Source organism: Electrona antarctica (assembly GCF_951216825.1).
Source record: "Electrona antarctica genome assembly, chromosome: 14".
In the NCBI taxonomy this organism is placed as follows: domain Eukaryota; kingdom Metazoa; phylum Chordata; class Actinopteri; order Myctophiformes; family Myctophidae; genus Electrona; species Electrona antarctica.
Window position 1 is genome coordinate 18225579 of NC_136795.1, and position 21881 is coordinate 18247459.

The 21881-nt window shown below is 41.8% G+C and overlaps 1 protein-coding gene across 1 annotated transcript; it reads left to right on the forward strand.

The window, feature by feature from the left end:
• Positions 1–238: 238 nt before the first annotated feature.
• Positions 239–18817, forward strand: LOC306936810 (serine protease 27-like). Its single transcript, XM_079520434.1, has 6 exons — positions 239–346; positions 12393–12413; positions 13791–13989; positions 14853–15118; positions 17634–17749; positions 18187–18817. Exons 1-6 carry the CDS (start codon positions 295–297, stop codon positions 18613–18615), a joined length of 1083 nt encoding a protein of 360 aa, XP_079376560.1. The 5' UTR covers positions 239–294; the 3' UTR covers positions 18616–18817.
• Positions 18818–21881: the final 3064 nt, after the last annotated feature.

A 21881-nucleotide genomic window follows, 5' to 3' on the forward strand; every position in this document is an offset into this window, starting at 1 on the left:
TTAACAAGATCTAGCGCTAAATGCCACCCACCTCGCCAAGAGACACACAATTGTCATCATCAAGTGGGATGACACTGACGTTGTTGCATTTTTCTTGTGTTATACATACATACACTCTAACTGACAAAGGCCATACTGTACAATCAAAGAGAGGTTTTTTGGCCACCCCCCCCCCCCACACACCTTTCCTTTATACAGTACCACTTACTGGTTTCAACGTTTAGATCATTCAATTTACCGCAGGGAATGATCTCAAGATCTGTTTGAGGAACCTGCGTCCATACATTGGTTACCATGGGTCTCCTAGTGCATCACGTGTCTTTGATATTCGTCCTGCTGGTAAAAGGTAAGAACCTAATTCCAATTTGAAATCAAGTGTTCAATTTAGACTATATTCAAAAGAATAGTCTAAATTGAACAGTCATTTAGACCTGAGGCCGATTCTGCCTTTATTTATATGTGCCTAACTCTACTGTCCTAACTCTGCTGATTCACCCTGCCTTATTGCCAATGTGCAAGAATGCTTTACATTCAAAATTATTTCTGCCTAAGTCAAATAAGTTGAATTAAAGCACTTTTTGCCTAAGTCATGGAATGTAACAAGCATTCTGATAGGCTGAGGACATGGGCAATAAGGCACAGTGAAGCTGCAGTGTGGAGAGTAGCTGGATCGAGAAGCTGGAGAGTAGAGTTAGGCAGAAATTGACCAATTATTTGTTTACAAACATTGGGACTGGGCGCACGGGTGACTGTTTCATGTAATCAATTCCCAACAGATCTCCAAACCTGTTGTTTTGGGGAGCGCTGGTTTCAGTCCATTCAACCTCCTCTTGTGAGTTGGCTAGGAGGTGCACCCTAGGAGACATTTATACTTCAAAGCCCAACAGTATTGCGCACAGAGAACAGCTGATATACAAGCTCACATGAGTCACATCGCATCACAGATGCGACTGTTGTGAGCGTAGAGGTCTGCGTGCGCGACTTCATGCGGGACGAAGCATAAATTATACTTGATGGGCTGCAGGTGCGCGTGCAGCCGTGCACAAACAGGCTCTGCTGCCGTTATCATGAGCGCACCTCCCGTTCTTATGACAGCGACTGGAGGTGTGGTTTTGAGGACAACTGTTTTGAATTGAGGATTATATATTTCAAGGGCGAGAGATCACAATAAAAATCCTAATCATTCTTCCTCCACACTGGGAGAAAAACAGCATCTGAAAGTTTGATAGGGCATTTTTTACATGTGAGTGCAGTTAGAACTTTTTCATTGCATCTTATGAGAGGTGGTGTTCTTCTGCTGCCTTTATGCGCATGCTGTTTCTTATGAGTGTGACGTCGTCTGATAAGGCGTCTATTAACTTGGCCAAAATAATACGTAGGCAATTATGCTATGAGGCTATCGATATGTTGCATATACAGTACTGTATATAGCAATAGCATATACATATACAGTACTGTATATAGCAACAGCTAATGTTACGAAAAGCACTATGTAACTTTTTTAACAAATATATAATTTTGTCCCACGAAATGTGTGGCCACTGATACCACAAACTACATAGTGCTGCTTTAATTAATACTGATAAAAGTAACCTAAATCATCTTTAACCATGCTTAGAACGCATACAGTAGGGATGCTGTTGAGATGTATTAAAAATGATCATTAATTGTCTGTGTATATAAATATATCATTGTCACTGTATGTATATTTATATATGCTTTTATACTGAAACCGGATGCCGGATGTGCCGATTGTGTTGACGGGTATATAATGAGTAAAATAAACACTCGCTTCTCTCAGCCATGGTCTAAGGAAGCAAACCCACATCTGCTCTCTGAGTCTCCTTATTATCCCTCCGTAATGCTTCCGGCTAGCTTTGGTTGTTGTTGAATCTGACGCGATACGCTAGCTTTGTTCAACAGGTCATGGAGCCCAGTGGTAGAGGCAACAACCAATGGAACCGTATTCGCTTTGACGGAGATGAAAGGAACTTTGAATTATGGTTGGTAAAATTTCTCGGTTACCTCCGGCTGAAAGGGCTGAAAGACACCATACTGTACGAGCCCGATATCGACGACGAAGAAATACTCGATGGAGATGAGGCCGCAGTAAGAGACACAGCAGCCGAGGTAAAAGCCGCTGAGGACGCCGAGAAAAATGAAAATGCTTACGCTGAATTGGTTCAAGTGCTCGATGATACGAGTTTGTCGTTAGTTATGCGTGAGGCAGCGGATGACGGAAGAAAGGCGTTACAGATTCTGAAAGATCACTATGCGGGCAAGGGGAAAACGAGGGTGATCAGTTTGTACACAGAGCTGACGTCGCTCCGGAAAACTGCACATGAAACAATGACAGCATATATTATACGAGCAGAAATAGCTATCCCGGCACTGAGAAATGCGGAAGAGACTTTGAGTGATGGCTTGCTAACAGCAATGGTTCTGAAGGGGCTGCCAGAATCTTATAAGCCATTTTCCATCCACATCGCACAAAGTGATGACAGGATCACCTTCGCCGACTTTAAGTCCAAACTGAGGAGTTACGAGATCACTGAAAGGTTCAGTAGCAGTTCCGGGGATGACAGCGTGATGAGACTAAGAAGCAAGGACAACGACGTGAGACTGTCCTGTTATAACTGCGGCCAGAGAGGGCACAAATCGTTTGAGTGCGGAGATGCTGCTGGTCAGAAAGAACAGAGACAGTGGTGCAGTCTTTGCAGAAGTCCAACACATAATGATACCAACTGAAGACGGAAAGACAACGTCAATGTGACGCAGGATGAAGAGGAGCACGCGTTCGCCTTCAAGGTGGGCCAGGTGAACCGCGACTCGGACGGCGCCGGGAGACCGAAGCAGAGACTTTGTCGGAGTAATACTCTGAGCAGAGGGCTGATGGTCGACACCGGGGCTACGTCACATATTGTGACCGACGTGAAGAAGTTCCGAAACTTCGATGAGAATTTCGAGCCACGGAGGAATGTTCTGGAGATGGCTGATGGAGTGAGGGCCTCTGGCGTAGCGCTGAAGAGAGGTACTGCAGTGTTTTACCTGAGAGATACCAAGGGTCGAGAGGTGGAAACGATGCTGAAGGGGGCGCTGTATGTTCCATCCTTTCCCCAAGACATTTTCTCAGTCAACGCAGCAACATCAAATGGAGCCACATTCATCTTCAAAGAGGGACAGAACAAGTTCATCCATGACAGGTTGTTTTATGTAAACACCGTTGATGAGAGTATTGATGTTGATGAATGTAATGGATGCTATGACATCAAGACGTGGCATGAGATTCTGGGACATTGCAACTATGAAGATGTGTTAAAACTGCAGAATGTAACTGATGGTATGGAAATTAAAGGCAAGGTTGATATTTCCAAGTTGTCATGTGATGTGTGTATAGAAGGTAAATTTGCTCAGAGCCGAAATAGAGAACCAGACCAAAGAGCTAAAGCAGCATTAGAACTTGTACACACTGATTTATCTGGACCAATTGATCCAACGGCTAAAGACGGATTCAAATATGCTTTAGCATTTACTGACGACTATTCAGGAGCTACTTTTGTTTATTTCTTGAAATCTAAGAGTGACACAGTCCAAGCTACAGAGAAGTACATTGCCGATGTTTCACCTTATGGGAAAATTAAGTGTATTCGTTCGGATAATGGTACTGAGTATACTTCTGGTCACTTTCAGGCATTGTTAAGCGGAAAGTCCATTAGACATGAGACCTCAGCTCCATACTCACCCCATCAGAATGGGACAGCTGAAAGAAATTGGCGAACGCTGTTTGAGATGGCCAGATGTATGCTGATTGAGTGCAAATTACCAAGGGAATTGTGGACATATGCGGTAATGACGGCTGCTGTTATTCGAAATAGATGTTTCAATAAGCGTGTAGGACAGACCCCATATTACATGCTGACAGGAAAGAGGCCAAACCTTTCAAGAATGAGAACTTTTGGGTCCCCATGCTATGCATATAAACAAAATAAGAAAAAGTTGGATTCACGATGTGAAAAAGGGATATTTGTGGGATATGATAAGAATAGCCCAGCCTATTTAGTGTTTTGTCCCGACACTGGGAAGGTAAATAAGCACAGATTGGTAAAGTTCATTCAAAGGAATGTCATTGAGATTCAGACCCAAACCGAGTGGGATGATGATTGCAGTGGGGGAAGGACTGTAAACCACCTCCCTGAAGATAGGGAAACTAACGAGACACAAGAACAAGAGGTGGTTGTTGAAATTAGTGATTTGGCAAATGTTCAGGCAGGTGAAGATGGCCAAACCGGTGAGATACAGGAACAAGAAGCAGGGGAGATGGATGATTTGGTCAGTGCTCAGGCAGGTGACAGTGGCCAGAGTGCAACATATCCCAGAAGAAAAGTGAAACCACCTCAGTATTTGGAGGATTATGAGTGTCAAGTAAAATCTGATGACCTAGATGACATAACCTTTGATTATTGTTATAGAGTCATTTGTGATGTGCCACACACAGTAAAGCAGGCAATGGCATCACCTGACTCTAAGTTATGGGCAAGAGCTATGGATGAGGAAATTGAATCACTAAAGGAAAATTACACGTTTACCCTGACTAAACTGCCAGAAGGCAAAGAAATAGTGGGGGGTAGATGGGTGTATGCTTTAAAAACAAATGCAGATGAATCTAAACAATTCAAGGCACGTTATGTAGCCAAAGGTTTCAATCAAAAACCAGGTGTGGATTATGAAGAGACTTTTTCACCAACGGAAAACCAGACTAGTGTGAGGGTATTGATGCAAAAGGCAGCACAAGAGAATATGATCTTACACCAAATGGACGTCAAAACGGCCTATTTGCATGCACCAATAGATTTTGAGATTTACATGAGACAACCAGAGGGATATGAAGTTACATCTGAGAATGGGGACATGTTGGTGTGTAAACTAAATAAATCTTTGTATGGTTTAAAACAATCAGGGAGAAATTGGAACAAGGTGTTGCATGATTTTTTAACTAAAAATCAATTTATTCAGAACCCAGTTGATTATTGTGTTTACACAAGGGAAATGAAGGATCAAAAGGTATTCATTTTATTTTGGGTCGATGATATAATAATTGCAGCAAGTGATGACAATGTGATGATTGATGTCAAAGAAATGCTTACAGCAAAATTCAGAATGAAAGACTTAGGCAAATTGAAACATTTCATTGGTATTGATTTTGAACAAGGTGAACATTATGTGACTATGTCACAAAGGAAATATGTTGACAAAATATTGACTAGATTTGACATGCAGGACTGCAAGCCAAGAACAACACCCTGTGAGGCAAAATTGAACTACACTGACAGCAGTGAGTCATTGGGGGATGTGAGAAAGTACAGGGAAGTTGTGGGTAGTCTAATATACTTGACTACTTGTACCAGGCCAGATCTGAGTTTTGTAGTGGGAAAACTTTCACAATATTTTTCTAAACCAACAGAAGAGCAGTGGATCACAGTGAAACATGTGCTGAGATATCTGAAGGGAACCAGGGAAAAATCCTTATGCTATAGGAAATGTGAGGAACTAGGCTTGATAGCATATAGTGATGCAAACTGGGCAGAGGATGCAAGTGACAGACGTAGCACTAGTGGTTATTGTGTCAGCCTAAACCCAGAGGGCCCTTTGATTTCATGGAGGTCTAAAAAGCAATACACCGTAGCACTTTCAACTTGTGAAGCTGAGTACATGGCTTTAGCGGCAACTCTACAAGAGTGTTTGTATTTGATTCAATTGTTACAATGTATTGATGAATTTCATTACATGCAGCCAAAGATTTACGAGGACAATCAAGGTACAATACAAATGTTTACCAATTCACGATCAAGTGGGGGTGTTGAGATGTATTAAAAATGATCATTAATTGTCTGTGTATATAAATATATCATTGTCACTGTATGTATATTTATATATGCTTTTATACTGAAACCGGATGCCGGATGTGCCAATTGTGTTGACGGGTATATAATGAGTAAAATAAACACTCGCTTCTCTCAGCCATGGTCTAAGGAAGCAAACCCACATCTGCTCTCTGAGTCTCCTTATTATCCCTCCGTAATGCTTCCGGCTAGCTTTGGTTGTTGTTGAATCTGACGCGATACGCTAGCTTTGTTCAACAGATGCATTGTGAGCTGAAAGGATTTTGAACATTTTAGAAAGGTCTTGGAAGTTATTAATAATAATAAATTATATCTAAGGCGCCTTTCAGGGCTCTCAAGGTCACCGTACAACAAGTTAAAAACGGTTAATACCAAACACAGTTAAAAACAAAAGCAAAATGAATATATTAAAGCTTGCAGCAGAAGACAGAGGTCAGCCATATGCCTGCCTAAACCAGTGGGTTTTGAGGTGGGTTTGGAATGTGGTGATTAAGTCCATTGATTGATTGATGAATTTATTAACAGATTGGAGAATTACAGTACATTTCAAGCACAACTCAAGACAAAACTGTGGACGACACCATTAAGCATTACACTTGTTTACAATAGGGCCCACCATGTTCAATTCATCATAACAATTAGACGTACAAATATACTCTATATAGCAAAAAAAAAGGGGGAAAAAGGGTTATAATATCAGGGGGGAGGGAGTTCCAGAGATGAGGTACAGAGCGGCTGAAAGCTCTTGACCCCATGGTAGACAGACGGGCTGGAAGGACTTTGAGTTTGATGGAGGTGGCAGACATAAGAGACCGGGTGGGAAGGGAATGTCGATGTGGACAAGGTCAGACAGGTATGGGGGGGCGAGGCTATGAATGGCCTTGAATGTATGAAGGAGCTAGGATCTTATAGTTATTGTCAATTGTTTTGAGCCGGCCTATATCATGCCCACGATAGGGACACCATGGTGAAAGTGGTTGATGCAAATACTGTAAATTAAGCATTAGGACAATTCACTGTGAATATTCATGAATTAATGCAGAAAGTTAGATGATGATGTTAGGTGATTCGATGCAGGAGGCAGTGATATTAGTCTCAAAGCAATCTGGGAACAATAATGCACTCCTCATTGTTCTCAGGAAAAAAGGAAAAGCTTTTTCCATAAGTCAATGAGTACACAATAATGTCTATTACATTTGTATTATTCAGTAATACATTTATAAATTTGAGCTTTACAAATAAATGTGCAATGGCATGTACAATGTTTTTATTATAAAAAGGTGGTTCTCATACGAAAAACAGCTTATAGGCTTACTTCATTTACTCTTCTAAATATGTATTTTATGCAGAAACACAAATTCAACATCTACAACACTCACTCTCATTCTAACTACAAAGTTGAGAGTTTAATCGTGCCAATCGTCAAACGATTTGTATAATTCCAAGTGGTCTATACTCTGTGAAGTGTATATTTTGTATAGTCGTTTGCACAGCCTTTGCTTAAGACCAGCGGTCGCTTCTCGCCTTGGCCCTAAGGCGTGTTACTGGTTCTAACCACAATAGCATAACTGTTCATCATGCAGGCTTCAGAGCAATATGAAATTAAAAATATATTCTGCTTTATAACAAGGTAAACAAATCGGCTAGTGCATACATTATCCTGTGCATGGGGTAAACAAAAAAGTTGAGCAGTTTCCCAAACAATTCCAGAAAGCAGAACTAAAGTTGAAACGAAAAAGCTTCCTGAAAAATTATTGTTGCAGTGGTGCTTAATGTTGTTCATGATACAAATAAAAATAAAGCCCCCTAAAAATGTAGATCCCCCTACGCGAGGCAGAACAATTAAAGGTATATTCAGTGATTTCACTTAATTCAAATATCACTTATTTTTTTGTTTTGTTGTGATAATCCTCCCTACTATAGAGTGTGCTGACCATAAGGAGTTCCTCCCTATCCCCAGTTAACCCCTGGGGTCAAAAAACCATAGGTTTCGTTTTTGGCTATAGGTGGCCCAGCCTTCATCCAATCAGGATAGAGAGGGGACTTCCACCAATCATGATCGAGCGGGGGCCTTGGTGTGTGTGCTGTTGGCCTGTCGCGTCCCCCCCCACTGTAGTGGGGGAGGGGGTTTTCAAATCACCCAAATCACTGAATGCTCCTTTAAAGCATAACCATGTCATGAAAATTGTTGCATTACAAACTTACTACAAAATATGTTTATATAGGGTTGATGTTTGAGTCCTCACCAAAATCAAGAACAGTGAAGATGTAGGCTTCTCCAAAAGGGACATTGTCTGCTTTGTAACTCTGGAAATAATGATGATTTTCTATTGTATAATAAATAAAAAATAATAAATAAATGAAAACCTGCTCATTGTATCACAGCCATGTGATATCATGGCAAGCTCAAGCATGAGGCTTTCCCCAGAATGAGAATACAAGTGTGCATATAATATTTTATCTTGGCGTTCGGCTCTGCTACATTTTTCTCCCTGCTCGGCACAATCAAACACCATCATTAAACATTAAGAGCAGGGAGATAGATATACAATTTAAAAAAAAACATGGGGAACATAAATAACAGAGCCCACCGGTGGTGCTGGGGTGGTGGTGGGAGCAAACAGCAACCAGGAACCATAAGCAGAAGGAAGGCAGGAAGAGCATGCAGTCTAGCCAAGAGGAAAATTAGCAAGAGAGGCCAACTTTGCTTTACTTCCCGTATCTGCGTGAGGTGGGCGGTAACATTATTAGGAGACGGGAAGATTCTATTCTTTTCCAATGGGAGAATGAACGTGAACACAGCTTATGAACCATTCCTTAACTCCATGGTCACTGAACTAAATACTGGACCCAATCATCACAAGGCACACAATATTTACAAGATATTATTATTCATAGTAAAATGGTTTCTTTTAGCGAGACAAATCAGGAGAAGATCTACTTAGTTAATGACATTTCTTTATCCCAGCAACAAACTCTCGCAAGATTTGAGATGAGTCCGGAAGCCTCTCTCTGTCCATCTGCAATTTGACGGACAACACATAGGGGGCTCAAACCCCATATTTAAGATGACAATTATGTGAATATTAATAATATACACATAACGTGAAATTAATGGACATTTTTCTAAAAGTGAAATAAAATCCAATGAACTTGGCCCATCTTCATAAATAGACCATCTTTGAGTCTAGTGAGGTTAAGTAGCCCGCCCAATTGGTCAGCTGACTGCCATGTCAGCAAATGGCATGTGGGTCTTGCACACACTGAATACACCCACATAGTAATGCAGCATATTAACCCCTTGAGTATATGAATACGCCCTTGAGCACGGAATGAAACCCCTCGAGTATATCTGACTGAACTAACTCTGCAAGCTACGTATCATTTGGCCAAAAACCTCAGATGTAACACTAGATCTGGTTAGCATTGTCACTGTTTTTTTATTGATTGAATACTTAATACTAATTTGCTATTATAGACAGAACATTAAAAACAGCACAGGGTCAGGTAAACCACATTGCGTAAGGAAAGGTGGCCAAATGTTTGTGATATTTCCTTCAAGATGCTCAACATCAGATCTTTCTTAGAGCAGCACCCAAACCCAAATGACACCCAAAGAGTATCTGGCAAGTCAACCATGGAAAAAGCAAACATTCAGTGACTTCCAGCCGTTTTAAACCAAAGAGATGTGTCCATAATGAATATGCTGTTTGATGAGTTAGCTGCTGTACCACCTGAGCAAGATGATAGGGGTGACAAGTGAGTTACCTGATAGAACAGGACCATCTGCATAGCACAGTGCATCATACTGTAGATCAGGACCATCTGCATAGCACAGTGCATCATACTGTAGATCAGGACCATCTGCATAGCACAGAGCAACACACTGTAGATCAGGACCATCTGCATAGCACAGAGCAACACACTGTAGATCAGGACCATCTGCATAGCACAGCGCATCATACTGTAGACCAGGACCATCTGCATAGCACAGTGCATCATACTGTAGATCAGGACCATCTGCATAGCACAGTTCATCATACTGTAGCTCAGGGGTCTTCATGGGGGTCCTGGACCCCTAAGAGATACTGCAGGGTGGCCGCCAAATGTTTGTGTGATAGGGATTTGTTTTATTTTTACACTTGATGATAATAATAATAATAATAATAATAATAATAATAATAATAATAATAATAATAATAATAATAATTATTATTATTATTATTATTATTACATACCGTTTATATAGCGCTTTTCAATGTACTCAAAGTTGCTTTACAGAACAAAATAATAACACACTAAGGTAGACAAACAAAAAGTGGGGGGTGGGGAATTATGTAGGGAAAGCTAGTCTGAAAAGGTGGGTTTTGAGTGTGCTTTTGAACGTTTCGAAGGTGGGGCCAGCTACTGTATGATGTGAGCTGCATGCGAGTGAGTTCCACAGTGAGGGGCCGGCCACTGCGAAGGCCCTGTCACCCCAGGTTCGCTGGTTGGACCAACTGGAACCCCTTCCAGTTGGTTGGCAGTGCTTGACCACTCCCTATTCTGGGACAACCATTAGCCGAAAATTGCAGATCTACAAGCTCACAATGTGGCTGCGAAGTGTTTAACATTGTAGATCGTCTATTTTCGACAAAGAGGTTTTGGAAAAAAGGGAAGACCAAGTGCCGAGCCAAAGGTCAAGTTTATATTAAGGCCCAGGGTTTCTTTAAGTTTAAACACACATTTAACATGAATCCATATGAAGTGGGAGTCTAGCAGAATGAATCGAGCTTTCAAACGTTAAGGACTTCAATGCGGAAGGCGTTCTCAAAATAATCTTTTCACTCCGATCAAAAAAATTTCAAATCACAGGAGGTACTTGACAATCAGTGGCAACATAGCTGCACTTTGTCTTTTTCTTTTTGCAATGACATAACCAGTTCAGGTCCAGAGTCACTCTGTACTCTGTAGAGACTCACAGTTCTTGGCAGAAGAAACCAAAACCATTGAAAAGGACAGCCTAATCGATTTAATGAGTGATCAAGAAGAGGTGGACTCCAGGATGTGGATGTGCTATATACCATCTGACCTTGTTGTCTCTAATCCCAGCCTTATCTCAAATCACAAGGAGAAAAGTAGTGGTGGAAAAAGTACTCAAATTTTTTTACTTGAGTAAAAGTATCAATACTGCTACTACTATAATATAGAACATAGAAATACAAGTAGAAGTCCGGAACTCAAAATGTACTTGAGTAAAAGTGCAAAAGTATTGGTATCAAAATGTACTTAAAGTACCAAAAGTACAAAGTACTCATTGTGTAGAATGTAGCCATTTCACAACTTAATATATGTATAAAAATCTTTTGAAAATAGCAGATCTACAAGCTCACAATGCATTGCATCGCAACACAACGTGAGCTTGTAGATAATGGCTGTAACTAGCGGTCATCTTGAAAATGTAGGAATTCTGAGTGGCCCGAGGATGATTATCAATTAGGGTCATATATGAAGGTGATCTGTGCCAAATTTCATGTCATGAACTGTCTAGTATTAAAATCATTTCCCACCTGACTAAAATCACCATGGTTTTCACCCAAAACAGATCTGCACAGCTATCAACATAACTTCCACATAGACGTTTTCAGTAGCAGTTCTTGTCCAGTGTACTGTACATGCCATCCACCTCGCAGAGACACGAGTCGCCAAGTGTGATAACACTGACGTATTTGTGTTGCACTTACAAGTTTCAGCAAGGCTCAGCTTTCACCCTAACACACAAAGGTAGACAAAGAGAGGTTTGTGCAAATCAAATGGGGTTGAGTGGGCCTATTACCACTCTGGAGAAGTTGAGGTATATGTACTGGCAACCACCTCTCAGACATACCATTACCTGCCTCTCAACCGCCCCGACTGAAGATTAATTTAAGAGAGCCATGTACAAAACTGCTGTTTGGTGCCACAGCCATAACAAAAACAGTGCTCTGGAGTCTAGAGGGGACAGGAAGTGGTTGACAGAAGGAGTGAATGGATCCAGCAATGAATACAGAAACACAAACAGGAAATGTGAGAGCTGCTTTATATGAATAACACTGTCCAAATATTGTGATGTTCTGATCCTTATTTCTGTAATAAGGTGGACACTGTCCCTTTTGGAGAGGTCAAAATGTTTCTGGTTTATCCATTTAAAATTTAAAGTTATGGTTTTGGGTAGGAGTATTAAACAAAACTAAAGCCTTTTTGTATTTGTTCTATTAGGAAGTTGAAGGCAAGGACACCTTTAAGCATTATTATCCACATGTGAAACGTGCCAGTGAAGTGTCAGTTTTCCGTTAGATTTAGGAATTTGATAGAAGGCGTCTAGGATTCTGTTCATGCAAATCCCACAAACAAGTGTTTACATTCATACAAGACCTGGAACCAGTACACTGTATTCAAAAGTATTAAATAATGTCATAACAATGTTGATCTGCAGGTTGTTTATAAATATTTTTCCTTCCACTTAATTTTCAGCTTCTCAAGCACAAAGCGACGGTAAGCCCCTTTTAATGTTTCAAGAGATTGTGTGTGTGTGTGTGTGTGTGTGTGTGTGTGTGTGTGTGTGTGTGTGTGTGTGTGTGTGTGTGTGTGTGTGTGTGTGTGTGTGTGTGTGTGTGTGTGTGTGTGTGCGCGCGCGCGCAGGCACGCATGTGTGCATGCTTGTGTGCGTGTGTCCGTAACTAATCCCTCCAAGACTGACCAGTGCCACACCTTTTTAATGCATCCTCTACCTATGACCATAACACCTCTTCCTGCCACCATAAGCACACCTCTTATTATAACCACCACAAGAACAACCATAATCCCTTTTGTGTCTCTTCTGTCTAAGGGTCGATTCATACTCCTATTTTTCATAGGAGTATGAATCGCGCCTTGTGGCGTCTGGTGTGTGCACAGTCTGCGCATGTGTTCCTGCCAAATTCCCACGGTTGGGCAATGGTTTTTGTGTGAAATGTCAGAACAGAGCTTGACCAACGAGGGGTGGGAGGTATGGGGGATTGAGAGGGTGGGAGAGAGAAGGAGAGCAAGCAGTAAGAAATAGAGACAGACTAGAAAAAGTGCCCCTCGGGGCACAGGTCTCCGCCAAGCCAGGTCAGGTTGTGGCCTCCTGGTGGCGCTATAATATGCCAATGTGAAAAGGGTGCCATTTATTCATACGCCTTTGATGGCAATTGGATGATTTGAGGCATTTTGCATTTTGTTCCAAAAATGTGTTTTGCAAAAATCAACCTGTTGGTGGCGCTATAACAGGCCAATGTGAAAATGGTGGGATATATTCCTCAGCCTAGTAAGAAAATGTGTGAAAGATTTCACGTAAATTGCATGCTGCGTTCATGATTTGAGGCTTTTGTTCAAAACGGGGCAATCTTTGAAAGCCAATTATAGCCAATTAGGATGGAATATGAAATATCGGACAGATCCGACTTGAGCACATGACTATAGAGATACTGTGTAACGATTTGTGAGATTTTTGGACAGAATCTGGAGGAATCTGGACGGACGGAAGGACGGACGGACACACACATACACACACACGGACGGAGTGCAAAACATACTCTCTCCCCATGCCTTCGGCCTGGTGGAGACAATAAAGGGAGAGAGGAGAGAGAGGGGGGCAGGGAGGGAAGAGGTGGAGCTTGATCAGCGAGAGATAGAGAAATCATAGTTGTCATAGCGATGGTATCTCTTTGTATGTAATATCAGAACAGAGCTCAATGTGGGGCAGCCGCAACAGTAAACCTTTTAACAATTTTGAGTTGTGTAGTTTAAACTAATTTTCTATCCTTTTTTGCCCTTATCGTTCTTACTTTATTATGTTCTAAAAAAAATGTATTCCTGACGTTGCTAATGCTTCTCTTTTCTCTTTCTCAGGGATCTGCGGTAAGCCCAACCCAACCTTCAACCCGAAGCCTGAACACACAATTACACCACGTTTTGGTCGTCCAGACGATGTTACGAACAGTGGCACGTGGCCCTGGATGGTCAGCCTGCAAAGAAATGGACAGTTTCTGTGCGGTGGTACTTTGGTGGCAGAAGAGTTTGTTCTGACTGATAAAGACTGCTTTGAAGGGTATTTTATGCTTCTCGTTGTGTATTAACCCCTTTCAAGCAAAAATGTTCACATATTTTCTAACCGTCTCAAAAAGAATGAAAATTTCAAATCACAATTTTCACTACAGGACACCATCATGCAACAAAATAAGACCATACTGGTGTCAATGTTGTTATCTTCTGACAACTTCATCCACATATCGTACATAAACATACTGTAGACCATTTTCCTGGCTTACTTTGTAATATTTTGCATAATATTTATGCAAAATGTGACGAATGTATTATTTCAATGAATAAATTACGGTAGTCAATGTTGGCTAATTTTCAAGATTAAATTATACTTTGAAATGCACCAAGCGTATTAACCCATTCAATTGAGGAAACATCTGTGTTATTTTAGATTTTAGCTATATATATATATATATATATATATATAGCACATTGGTTCTCAAAGTTTTATTTCATACTTTGGGTATTCAAACATAACAGATATACAAGCTTGTTGCACGTCACTTTGTGCCGCACTATGAGCTTTTAGATTTTCTATTTGCTGTTTTGAAATATACATTTGTGAAAATCTTTGCTTCTGGTGGTGCCTGGAACAAAATATTTTGAGATTGGTCGTTGGCCAAATACAGTACAGGCCTATAATTTTGTGGGTCCTTGAACAAGTTTTGAGCACTGCTCAGCCACTGATAAGTTTTTCAGAAAAGTATTAATAATTTCCATAAATATATAAATAAAACGTTTAAGAAGTAGTGAAATAGCAGATCTACATGCTCACAAAGTGGCGCAAAGCGACACGTGAGATTGTGGATCTGCTATTTTCACTAAACATTTTTTATGGTACCCTATGTGTTCTGCATTTTCTCCCTATAGATTTCCAAGTCCAGTCGATGTCAAGGAATTGACCGCGACCGTCGGCCGCTTGGTGCAAAATGGCGTCAACCCAAATGAAGTAACACTGAACGTGACCGCCATTAGGTTCAGTAACCTGGCTGGAACCAATGCAGCACTTCTCAAAGTGGTCAAAACCACGATCAATGACTTCTTCCAACCAGTCTGCCTGGATCTGACTGGCAGATTTTTGCCCGTAGGGATGAGGTGTTATGTAACTGGTTGGGCTAATGTCGTGACAGGAGGCGGTAAGTAAAGCCTGTTTCATACGGTAGGCCTACTTCGTCATTCTACTATGTTGCACACCACAAACGGCTGCTCCGCAAGCCCACAGCGCGCCACCTCTGCGGCGCATTGCAAACTTGCGGATTTGCTATTTTGGTCATGTGACACCTTTGTGCGGCGGAGCATTACTTAGGTATAACGGTCATCTTGAATGAGACTATTGTTGGATGAAAAGATGTTACAAGGCTGTTCCAAAACATTATGTAGTTTGGAAACTCGGGATACATGGTTGACGATACGATACATGGACAATATTGGTTCATTCATGCCGATATGATCCGATAATTTAAAATTGATACAGTAACTATTTAGCAAAGAAATTAAAGCTGTGTGCAATGTGTGGAATGGATAGTGCAGGTTTTTTAAGGGAAACATTTATTATTATGGATAAATAAGTACACACAGTGATTCTCTATCCATGTATATCTATCCATGTATCCAATGTCCATGTATTTGCCACATGGACATTGTATTCGAACACAGAGAATAAACACATTTATCGATAGACCAAGCTTAACGATATCGAATGGAAAAGTTTTTCCACTGCTTAACTTTTATTGGTGACTTGTTTGCTGGTCATTTGCTGCACTGCCGTCCATTATTATTCTTGTTTTGTCACTGCCGGACTTTTACTAGTGACACACCTGTTATTTTGCACTTCCTTTATTTATTTGGGCATTTGCATTTGCGCTGCTGCACTTTCTTGGAAGTTTACACTGCACTGCACTGTAATCACGTGTGGTAAAAAGAGAATTGCAATGTCAGACTCGGATGTCACAAGAGCAGGAAGCGATGGTGCGCTACAACCCGTAGAAGACTGGTGGGAACCGTGGGAAGATCCTCCAGAGCTCAGTCGAAAGGAAATTGAAAATATCATACAAAAGTGGATGGCACGAGAGATGGAGAGGGAGCACAGAGAAAGCATTTTGGCCACATATGACGTGGTGGAAGAAGATGCACTCCCAGGAGAGGATAGCAGAGAGACATGGCAGGAAGGAGAGGACAGTGTCTCCGAGCCGAAGATCCCTCAGGCTCTGGAGGAGAACATTCTGCAGCTGATAGGAATCCGACAGGAACAGCTGACCGACCCTGCAGAAGAGGACGGGGAGGACGGTGAGAATGAGATGGATGTGGAGACGGGCGGCTCCTCATCTTTCAGCGTCATATCTGAAGCGGAAGAGGTCTATGGACAGATGTCTGAGGGAGAAGAAAACTGCAAGCAGGGTGCCATGATCAGCAGTTTGGCTGAATCAGCTGCCGTGAGGAGGCTGAGAAGAGAAGTGAGAAAGCCACTCTGTGGAGAAAGGCGTCCTTCCCCATTACAGAAAGCCAGTGGTGGAAAGACAAATGGCACCACAAAGGAAACTACAATTACATCTGACCATGAAAGAGCCACCTCTGAAGAAGAAAGGAAGATGGCATAGGAACCGAAAGAAAAGGAACAAAAGGCCTGCCCAGGAGAAGCGAGAGCAGAAAGAGGAGGAGGAGGATGATGTGCCAAAGGAAAGGGACTACGACCTGCTTTGCTTCCTGTGGTGGCTTGAGGGCTACACCAAGACTTCTCCAGACCATTGAGCTTTGAACTTTCTTTTCTCCATCTTTCCCTTTCTTTCTCTTTTTTTTGCAGTTTCAACAAAAAAGAAGATTCAGTCAAGCTTAAATACAACACACATACCACATACCTTGAATAATGTTTTTTGTGTTTGGCTTCTTTGAAATGTATTTAGTAATTGTGTCCATACTGTGCACAATTAGGGGGGAGTGTAGAAGCCATCCTCACTGTTTTGTATGTCTATTTATTATTATTATTATCACAATTGTTGTAGCTATTTGGCATTAGTGGGCATTGGTTTTATGGGTTATAATTGAATTATTGTTTGGATAACGGGCACACCTCCCCAGGCCTAATTGCTTGACAGAGGGTATAAGTAGGCCTGGGTGATTGGGGAGCGGCATGCACCTGGTGGACAAATGGTTTTTTACCAGACAGCACAGAGATCATGCCATAAGGAAGAGAAGATGTTTGTATTGTAATGTATCACTGCACTTCAAAAGGAAAGTAAATGCAACCAAAATGACATTGAACCTGTGGACAATCTATTTATTTGATCTGCGTACATCCAAAGTCTCTGGGTGCATCAGTGGGTTTGTTGGCAATGTGGAAATGCTTGGAACCAACAAAAGAGCCACAACACCCCTCTTTTTCTACTTTTCAAGTACTTAGTATTGACACAATCGATTATTTGCATTGCAAAACAATTCGATACCGATTATTTGCATTGCAAAATGACACGATATGATACAAGGTCAAACTATATGTTGCTATTTACATATCGATATACTTTGATTGAAATTAAAATCGATTTTTCAATGCAGTTACTGTATTGTCACACCCCTATAGTTTTGTATGGGCAATCCAATGACCAGCTCCTCATTCAATGTTTATGACTTGCATGATGGCATCTCTTTCCTTTTCAGCTCCATCCATTCTGAAGGAGTTCCGGCCTTTTGCATTGGACACTTGCAGCGTTGGACCTGGAACTTTTAAACTTGCGCCTGACGACGTCTGTTTGACTGGTTTAAATGTCAAAGGGGTAAGAAAATCCAATATACTGTATAGCATTTCCATTTAGTTCCCCAGGCTTGGATCCAACCCACACCTCCAGCTGCTCACCAGTACGGCACGTAACAGGCAATGTCAAGAGAACCAGCTCCCTTACAGGAGCGAGTTCACAGACTGGTCTTTTGTTGGGGTCACTATACAATACCATCTGCCAACATGGTGAACTGGGATTTTCCTAGATAAATAATGGCTCTGCAGCAAATTTGAAACGAAAACTCATATGGTGTCATGTTTCTGGTCATAATTAAGGACTGGAACATATCCTATAGGAGGAGGAACTGGCCATTATAGTATGATTGGGCACCGCTGCTGTTAATCGTCCCTACTAGACACCATTTTGTTTAATTTCCATTCCAGGTCAATGATTCTCCGCAATTGTTCATTGTGATTTTCTTTGTTTCTCTACAGGTCAAAGGTGGTGGCCCAGTGGTGTGTAAAATTGCTGATTCTTGGATTCAGGTTGCAATTCTGACTCTGAAATATACAGCCACCATTACCACTGACGCGAGCACAGGGGATTTCGGTCCTGCTGGAGGATTCCGTCCTCCTGTCCCTGACAATGTTGTATATCCTCCAGGAGGGTTCGTTGCTCCTGGTGGACCTGCCTACATGATCCTCCAACAAACCTCTCGTTTCAGGAGCTTTCTGATCGCCCTTACGCAAAGTTTTCCTACAGCCGCACCAGCACCTACCACCCGGATGCCTCGCGTGGTTGTTACTCGTCCGACTCCTATGGTTGTCATTCCTGTCAGCAATGCAAATGGGATCCACCTCTCCCTCCTCCCTGCCCTGTTTCTCTTTGTTCAACTGATTTTGTCTGTAATGCAGTGGTTTTAACTGGAGAGGTTCATAATCTTTCGATTGCTGCAGGTAGACTGTACTTTAAGGACAAACTTATTACACATGAAAAGCAAAATGATATGTACTAAGAATTATTCATCAATTATTTTGTCATTGACTTGTCTTTTACATGCATTGTCCCCATCTAGCTGTCAGCACTGTTGGTATACCTATCATGAATAAACATAACTATTCTCAACTTCTGCCAATGTTTGTGTCTAACTGAACCATTTAAAATGTAATTATTTATTGAATGATTGACCTTTTTATTGACCAAATGCATATCTCTGCTGTCAGGCAAAAAACAGCTATGTCAAAAATATTAACAACAATGTTTTAAGAACAACACAATAGGCCTACTGCCTCATCAAAGTTGGTATTGTGACTTTATAGGTCTAGTGTTGTCAGATACTTGAATGTGTCCTTATACTATCAAGACTTTACAAGAAAACAGCTCAAGTGGTGGTAAGAGGTTTTTGATCTTGTGGAGAGATTGTCATTCTAATTCTAATGTCAAAAATATTAACAACAATGTTTTAAGAACAACACCATAGACGCCTTATCAGACGACGTCACACTGATAAGAAACAGCATGCGCGCGCATAAAGGCAGCAGAAGAACACCACCTCTCATAAGATGCAATGGAAAAGTTCTAACTGCACTCATGTGTAAAAAATGCCCCATCAAACTTTCAGATGCTGTTTTTCTGCCAGTGTGGATTTTTATTGTGATCTCTCGCCCTTGAAATATATAATCCTTGGTTTCTGTTGTGTTTGAACAATAATAGCAATTCAAAACAGTTGTCCTCAAAACCACACCTCCAGTCGCTGTCATAAGAACGGGAGGTGCGCTCATGAACACGGCAGCAGAGGCCCAGCCCTGAGCCCTGAACCCTCATTGACTTTAGTGACGTCAGCTGTAAGTGCTTGAGGGTGAGAGGCTGCAAGGGCTCCAAATTGTTGTGAAAGAAACGGGACAGCACTTTGAAGATGACACTTTGCATCACTTTATAAAAACTGTCCTTATTCACAGCCAGTGCCTACCTACATGCTTGGCCTATTTATACATGTCTATCACGTCTATTTTAGTATTTAAGTTGATCGTTTTATTATTAGTTTCATAAATACACTTTCCTGTGTGATAGGGGTTGTAATATTCATATATAATAATATTAATTATAAATTGCATTTCCATATTCTTTTACTTTGCTCATTAGTGATTTCTCATCATGTTTCCCTTATTATTATTATTGTTATTAAATAGCCTATCTTTCCATTCCGTCTCCCTTTGAGAACAGTCAGAAAGCACTATTGTGTTTGTTGACATTCTAACCGCGATACATAACTCATTTGCATACTTGATTGACGTTCGGAGGATCCCCCTCATTCTCCTGGTAACTCTATGAACTGTGGGTAATTTATTTGCCAAAGTCAGCAAAAGTCAGCATCGATGCTGACTTTGGCAAAGGGCACATAAAGGGGCGGGGCTGAGCCCTCACTGACTTACCGATTTCAAATGGGACATCCCTCAAGCCCTCGCAGACTTTGATTGATTGATTGATTGAAATATTTATTAACAGTTTGCAGAATTACAGTACATTTCAAGCACAAACTCAATACAAAGGCTGTTAACTGTGAGTGGACGACCCAATTAAGCATTACACTTGTTTCCAATAGGGTCCACCATGTTCAATTCATCAAAAACATTTAGAGACGTACAAATAGACACTTCTATATAGACAAAGAACAAAACAGGAATTCATCATAATGGAGGTAAAAAGGGAAAAGAAACATATACAGTGAGGGAAAAAAAGGGGTGGGCGGTGGGGGGGATTCACGTTCAGCTCCGTTCATTTGTTTGTTTTCCTTGGAGGAGCTGCGTTGGGTCCCCAAGTCGGCTCCGTGGCCGTACCTTGAGTTGGTTGTGTGGCCGTGACCGTCTCTTGTGTTGTCCTTGCTTTGGGTCCCCAAGTCGGCTCCGTGGCCGTACCTTGAGTTGGCTGTGTGGCCGTGACCGTCTCTTGTGTTGTCCTTGCGTTGGGTCCCCAAGTCGGCTCAGTGGCCATACCTTGAGTTGGCTGTGTGGCCGCGACCGTCTCTTTATTTGTCCTTGTGTCCGTGTTTGAGGGATTCCGATTTTACAGGGGCCAGTTTCGAATTGCAGCCATCCGTAGGTGCCCTTTGAGAGCGGTTTTGAAGGAGTCAAGGGATTCGCATGTCTTAATGACTGTTGGTAGGGCGTTCCACATTTTGGTGGCATAGGAGCGAAAATAATTTAGTCCCTTGTTTGTGCCGAATCTGGGTTGTACATGGTTCGTTGCACTCCCTCTGGTGTTGTGGGTGTGGACTTCGTTAACATTAAGGAAGTATCTAGACAGGTACATGGGTATATCTTGGTGGTGTATCGAATCTTGTGGACCAGACCCATTGCAAGATGCTGTACTCTGTCGTCGACCCTAAGCCATTCCAGCCTGTCGAAGTGGGCAGGGGTGAGGTGGGTTCGGGGGGCGAGGTCAAGTAGGAGCCTGACCAGTTTGTTTTGGGAAGTCTGGAGCCTAGTTTTAAGGGCCTTTGAGGTGCTGTGGTACCAGGAGGTGCATGCATAGTCAAAGAAACCTTGTACAAGGGCTCCTGTTAAGGTGTTTTTGTTGACCAGTGAGGAGATCCTGTAGAGGAATCTTGTTCTTTGGTTGACCTTTTTGATTACGTTGGTGGCCATTTTATCACCGGAAAGATTAGCCTCCAGGATGGAACCTAGGTAGGTAATTTCATCTTTACGTGTGATAACATTGTCACCCACTCTAACCAAGAAGCCATTTGCCTTGCAACATGAACGCGCAGCTAAATCAGTGAGGGCTCATTGAGTCAGCAAGGGAGTGGATTGGGATTGGGCCAAATGTGCACGGCTGCACGCGCACCTGCAGTCCATCAAGTATAATGTATGCTTCGTCCCGCGATGGTGTCGCGCACGCAGACCTCTACGCTCACAACAGTCGCATCTGCGATGCGATGTGAGCTTGTATATCAGCTGTTCTCTGTGCGCAATACTGTTGGGCTTTGAAGTATAAATGTCTCCTAGGGTGCACCTCACTAGCCAACTCACAAGAGGAGGTTGAATGGACTGAAACCAGCGCTCCCCAAAACAACAGGTTTGGAGATCTGTTGGGAATTGATTACATGAAACAGTCACCCGTGCGCCCAGTCCCAATGTTTGTAAACAAATAATTGGTCTATACTGCCTCATCAAAGTTGGTATTGTGACTT

Coding starts and splice junctions, on each gene's coding strand:
- LOC306936810 (XM_079520434.1), top strand. CDS start 295: ATGGGTCTCCTAGTGCATCACGTGTCTTTGATATTCGTCCTGCTGGTA. Junction 347..12,392: donor ATTCGTCCTGCTGGTAAAAG/GTAAGAACCTAA, acceptor CTTAATTTTCAG/CTTCTCAAGCACAAAGCGAC. Junction 17,750..18,186: donor CTGGTTTAAATGTCAAAGGG/GTAAGAAAATCC, acceptor GTTTCTCTACAG/GTCAAAGGTGGTGGCCCAGT.